The following is a 6,094-nucleotide window of genomic DNA, read 5'->3' as shown; positions in this document are numbered from 1 at the left end:
GCCCCCCCCCCCCCACAATCCGAAAAAAATCACGGTCAAGTAGTTAAAAATCACCTTATTTTGTTGAGTTAGCGCCCCTCAACGGATCATCAAGCCTCCCCCACTTCACCTTTGCGCACCCCCATCAGCACCCCCATTTTAAGACTTCTAGATACACCACTGCTCACTCGTACCTTTCACCTAGCATATTGAGAAAAAATCCTGCTCCATCTGTTTCATCGTGGCATTGTTGTATCTCATCCAAACAAGTGCAGATTGTTGTTCGCGTTGTAGAGTCACGAGGCACGCCCCATCGCAAATCACATTCAATAAACTGCAAATGACGTTGTGTGCACCAATCTCGTAATTCAGGAAAAACCTATTAATATTAGATAATTATACAATAACATTCTATTAATTTGTTTATTTCTGTAATTGACTGATTTATTAAAACTAGTATATTATTATTATTAACAATAACAACGATTAATGAAGCAAATCATATGAATAAATACTAAATAGAATATATAGTTGAACTTGTCTAAGTTGTATCCAAAATGCCATTGAAATATTGTTCGATAAAATTTGACTTATAGATTGTTAATTAATGGAAAACACAATAATTTTGCATGTAAAGTAAGATCGACTTAGAAATTATTTGACTTAGGCACAGTCAACATTAGGCAAGTTTAACTGTATATACATTCTGGCCCACCCAAATTTTCATGCAATTTCCTGGCCTCCCAAATTTTGTTAGACACCCTTGAATTTGCGGAAAAGAACCCCAAATATACAGAACAGCTAATTTAATGACTAACCTAGCAAACACACTTCTAGAAGGGACAATTGAGAGCTCGAGAGCTAGAGGAAGACAGAGAATTAAATGGAGTGATGACATCAAGAGATGGTGCTCAGCAACTTCTTGCATGGAGGCAAAGAGAGCAGCAGAAGATCGTATTAGATGGAGAGACATGGTGGCCAACCTTCGTATCGAAGATGGCACATGAAGATGGTGATGAAATTGGCAACCTCTGGGCTCAGTTCAAGATAAGGTAGCAAATTTATTATTTGAAGCTTGAAATGTGGACATTTGGAACATCAGGATTAAAATTCAAGGAATTGAAACTCAACCTCGAGGTTGGAAAACCAAACTGTTCCCAGTGGCCGATTAAAGGGGGTACGGGGAAAATTTTTTTTTAAATTATGATAAATATGGAGAAAAAAAAATATATTCAAATTCTGAGAGTGCCTTTTGAGGTCATAATCATAGGTGTGTCATAATCAGCTTCAGGCAAACCACAGTTGGGGTTGAGTTGGTCTGGATCCTCCATCTATGAAAGTCCCTCCATGTCCCTCCTGCTCCCTATTTCAAATTCCCGGATCCATCACTGAATCCTACTGCACGAAACTGCATATGAAACCAGGATATTATATACAGTATGTGAGCATTGGTCAAGTAACTGAATAATAATTAAATTTACTACTAATAATAACACAACTACAGTATACCTTTTTAACAAGCACCTCTCGCTCTGCATGGAAGTCACGGAATGTAGATGACACAAACAGACGGACTACCTGCCAATCCTTGCCTGTACTGTCTTCTTTCAGCACAGTCCTGTTAGACTGATGATCCCGGCACTGCTCCTCAATCTGCTTCCAGCATTCCCTAACACAATCCTGTATCTGGGATTCTTCAGTCGGCAATGAATAACTCATGTTGCTATATTCACAGACACGGGTGTCTACTGCAAATCTAAGGTCTACGGATATGAACCAAATGCGATGTGAAGAGTATACAGTAAGTATGGAATGAGGTAAGTGCTACAATATATCTAATAATAGTATAAAGTACCAAATGCGTAGAGACAAGTGAAGTACAAACACGATACTAGCAATTTGTCACAGTAGATTTTGACAATTAAGAGAGTAAATGTTGAAACATCCCTGCGTGCAGTTCAAATAATACCCAATTATTTTGGTATTAAATTTAAATACCAGGATATTTATTTGAAATAAATTCCTTAAGTTCCACTTACTGCACACAGTTTTTTCCTTTGTGAGTAACTCCTATTCATGTGATCTAATGAAGGATATGTGGATGTTTAGGTTAAAATGAAAGCAAACTGTATTCAAGCATAATATTGCTCTTCACAATGACAATCATCAATAGACCTTGTAATACCACATTTGCATAAAGGTTTCACTTTTACAACTTCCTCGGGCTAGGTGCTATACCATTTTAAATCAAAATTAGTGAAGAGCTCAGTTTCACATTAATAATGTTGTATAAGTTTTATTTATTCATTTATTTAATATTCACTTAGCTGTTCATTAAAATTATCATTTGACAGTGAGTGACTCGCGACTTACAGGGTGGAAGTTATGCTGTACGAGTTTTCACATAAACAGGGGCGGATCCAGAAATGTCCAAAAGGGGGGGGGGCGGAAGCGGGGGCCGAAAGTTGGGCCCCGATTGAGACAACACTGTGGTAAGGGGTCTGGGGCATGCCCCCGCGAAATTTTTGTGTTCTAGACGCACGAACATAACATTTGAGGCATTCTGGGCTATCAGTTTTTTCTTTTTCTCTCTTTTTTTTCTTTTTTTTTCTTTTTTTTGCCTACCAAATCCGCCCCTGATAAAGGATGTAATACTTGAAAACGGAGTACAGTTGCTTTGTGGTTAAGATCCAAATTGCTTTGCAATCCGGGTTCAAATCCTTCAATCATTAATTTTTTTTCTCACAACGAATCCACCTCCTAAGCCACCCACTATCAATAGTATAGTTTAAAGTTTTATATACATTTTTATTTATACAGGTGGTTTTTAAAGCCTGTTTTTCATATGTTCCTGTTATAACTTATATTCTAGGGTTATAAAACAAACATCATACTGTGTATATCACACTCCAAAAAATCTTAAATTCAAATAAAGCAAAAATGGATGGTAAAAGGGTGCTGCCAATATTTTACATGTGTGCTAGATATACTGTTCAACATTTTAATTTATACAAGAAAACTGGAAAGATCAAAATGTAACAAAGATAAAATCACAAATTATAAAAGAATAAAAAATAACATCATTACAGATAAATATGTAAATATACATCACACAGTCAAGATAATAAAGGAAAAATGTATCCGCCATCATAAGCACTATAAAAATACATACACATTACAAGCCCACGTTTAATAAAGTATATATAATAATACATACATAGACGATCAAATGTTAAATTAATGAAGATTGTTTCCCCATGAAATATAGTTTTTTATAAGTTAATTTGAAATTACAAAGTTTATTTGATTCCTTCAATTCACATGGTAGCGTATCCCATACATGTCCACCAGCATATTTGATAGAAATTTTCGTTGTTTTTACTCAGGTTGTACGATATTGAGTGAGTCTGAGTTTCTATTGCTATATCTGTGTCGGTCGAATACCATTTCAATTTCGTTGCATAGTCGTGAAGGTTTAGTTTAGTTTATATAAGTGCAGGTGCACTGACCTTCAACCTGAAGGCATTCAGTGTCATACTCCTTGCACCTATTTTGTGTGTGCCAGTGCTACGTAAATATTTATACTAAGCAACATGACAGGGGAACAAAAGCGGTCCAGCAAAACTGTGGTACACTAAATATAATATTAACTAGAATAATACTTTTTATTAGAATAATATTATCCTTTCAAAATTGTTTTTCATTTTTGTAAGAAAAATATTATTGACAAAGTGTGCTCAACCACTCCAGAGCTTGGCTTTAAGTCCGGATTCCTGGGTGTGAATAAATATTTAAGATGTTGCATAACTGGGGTGGATGCAGGTGTGCAGGCGGTGCGATCGCACCCTCTAAATTGTATTAAGAAAAATAACTGTATTATATTCTTGATATGAATTACCGGTAAGATTTTTAAGGTATGAGAGTGCAATTTCCAGGCACCTAGAGGTCAATATTCTCAAAATGTTCTCACCTCATCCACAACATGAGGCAGTGTGGACTCTCTCGCACCCCCTACTGTTAAATCCTGTAACCGCCCCAGCATAATATTAACCCAACTTTGTAAAATGGAGGCGTACATTGTCAGCTTAACTTTTAAAATACAGAAAATGCTTCAGCCACACCCAATGATTCTTGGATCTGGAATTGATAAATATTAACTACCATAAAAATAAATAAATAATACAATACCCATAATATCCAATATAGCAGATTTATAGAATATCACTATTTTATCAAGAACAATGTGGCAAAGACAAGCCAAAACAGTCACTCGTTGCAAATGCTGTTTCAGAAATACTGAACAAGTGTAGTCTCATGGCTATCAATATATATGTACAAAAATGGCATAATTGCAATTGTATACTACAGTATTATCGTCTTAGTGTACATGTTAATGTTCCTGTTCCTATTTGTTTTTCATAATAGTGTAATTCTATAAAATTGATTGATTGATTACCAACCAAATTATTAAACAACCTAATCTAATCTAAGCTTGTCATTTATATAGCACCTTTCTTTACAGATACAAATGCTGTAATTTTTTCTTGGTCATTGGGTCCACATGATTAAGTGTTGCTGCCATCTTGGTACAGGAGCAGGCAACTCCACCCGGTACCCATTTATACTCTTGGGTGGAGAGAAGCAATGCAGATAAAGTGCCTTGCTGAAGGACACTAAGTGAAATGCACAGCAAGGGACTGAAACCCGGACTTCGAAGTTGGGAAACCAAGCCATTACTAAATCCCCTCCCCCCTGGTGCCAAATTAGTTCCAATGAAAGTGTGTTAAAATACTAAAAACGGCCATTAACTTTTCATTGGAATAGGGATTTAGTTCAGTCCCCACTCAAAGCTGGAAACCAATCTACGTCACTGTGGTAATTTCAATATTTGAACAATCACATACCTTCATTAGTATCAAAAATATATTCGTTGGTTTTTTGTAAAGTAACTTTACAAGATCTTAATACATCTACTTGTTCCTGTCTGGAAAAGCATCGAGTAGGTGTATTTATGGGCAGACCATTGCTAAAAAACAAGCCTCCAGGGATAGACTGCCGCATATCAGCCAGAGCTTCTTTCTCCTGCTCACTACGTGCTCGTTTTGACACTGTTGCACCCATGTTGGACACGTACTTAAATCATAAATTTACTTCTCTGTTATCTCATTTGGAATACCCGTAGGCTCCTGCAGTCAATGGTCATTTCAGATAAATGCAATCTTTTAAAGAAAAATATATTTGAATAAATTAAACAATAAACCACACACAGGTTTTATTAATTAATATATATTTTGTATATTTTTCGCTTTCCTTATGAATGTTATGTGTAGTATAACGGAAATGTTAATTAAGGGGAGGGTGAATAGAGATATTTACTAGCCACAGGTTTTCTTTTGGAACTTTTGGACAAAAAAGTAAAAATAAAATTCTTTCCAAACAAGGGTCTTCTATGTATTTTCTTATAAAGGAGATTCGTCACCTTAAATAGGCCTATGACTACCATTGCTACAAAATAGCCCTATTTTTTCCGCCCTATATCCGGAATGTTGATAATAAATACATAAGACATGATCAGCTAGTACAGACTACATATTTACCTATCACCACACCGCAAAGAAATGTCTTGGACAGAAGGAAAACGCTTTTTAAGACAGGAGTCTCTCTAGGCTGGCTAGGCCTAGGACAAGTCAAGTTAATACCAATGCCCCCACAACGGTTAAGACGGGATATTTTAAACACTTCCTACCTACCTAGGCACCATGTCTCATACCTCCATGAGGTAACAAACATTTTTAAACAATTGATTTGATTTTAAGACTTCTTTACTAACTAACATCGAATTTCACGATAGATGTTTACGGTTGTTTACGGTTGATACGGATGGATGGGCCTGCTGAATGGGTATGGAACGCCTCCGGTGCGCAACTCTCAGCTGACAGTTTACATTTAATTAGGTGTGATATTGTCATTGTGCCGTCGTTTATTTATGTTACGTAAATGACATTCGATTAAGTTAAATTTTTTTTTTTTTTTTTTTTTTTTTTTGAAGCTCAAAATATCTAACGAGCGATTTTTTGATAGTGGCCCATCAAATAGGTCATGCACAGACACACAC

At 36.0% G+C, this 6,094-nt stretch overlaps 1 protein-coding gene across 3 annotated transcripts in view; it reads right to left on the bottom strand.

The window, feature by feature from the left end:
* The window catches only part of LOC117105250 (telomerase protein component 1-like), a 17,679-nt gene extending 11,824 nt beyond the window's left edge, over nucleotides 1-5,855 (bottom strand). Inside the window, exons 1-4 of one of the 3 annotated variants that reach the window (XM_033246338.1) lie at nucleotides 5,730-5,855; nucleotides 4,884-5,198; nucleotides 1,489-1,742; nucleotides 174-358 (exon numbers count right to left, since the gene is read on the bottom strand). In XM_033246338.1, coding sequence (XP_033102229.1) covers nucleotides 174-358; nucleotides 1,489-1,742; nucleotides 4,884-5,100 — 656 coding nt within the window. In that variant the 5' untranslated portion in view covers nucleotides 5,101-5,198; nucleotides 5,730-5,855. Of the gene's footprint in view, nucleotides 1-173; nucleotides 359-1,488; nucleotides 1,743-4,883; nucleotides 5,199-5,576; nucleotides 5,676-5,729 lie in introns of those variants that run through there. The other 2 variants (XM_033246339.1, XM_033246340.1) reach the window with 2 other exon arrangements.
* Between the last annotated feature and the right edge of the window lie 239 nt (nucleotides 5,856-6,094).

Source organism: Anneissia japonica, unplaced genomic scaffold, assembly GCF_011630105.1.
Source record: "Anneissia japonica isolate Jap-2015-1 unplaced genomic scaffold, ASM1163010v1 scaffold287726_len2788222_cov184, whole genome shotgun sequence".
NCBI classification, from domain to species: domain Eukaryota; kingdom Metazoa; phylum Echinodermata; class Crinoidea; order Comatulida; family Comatulidae; genus Anneissia; species Anneissia japonica.
Note: the sequence above shows the minus strand (reverse complement) of the source record. Positions and strands in the feature narration are given on the sequence as shown.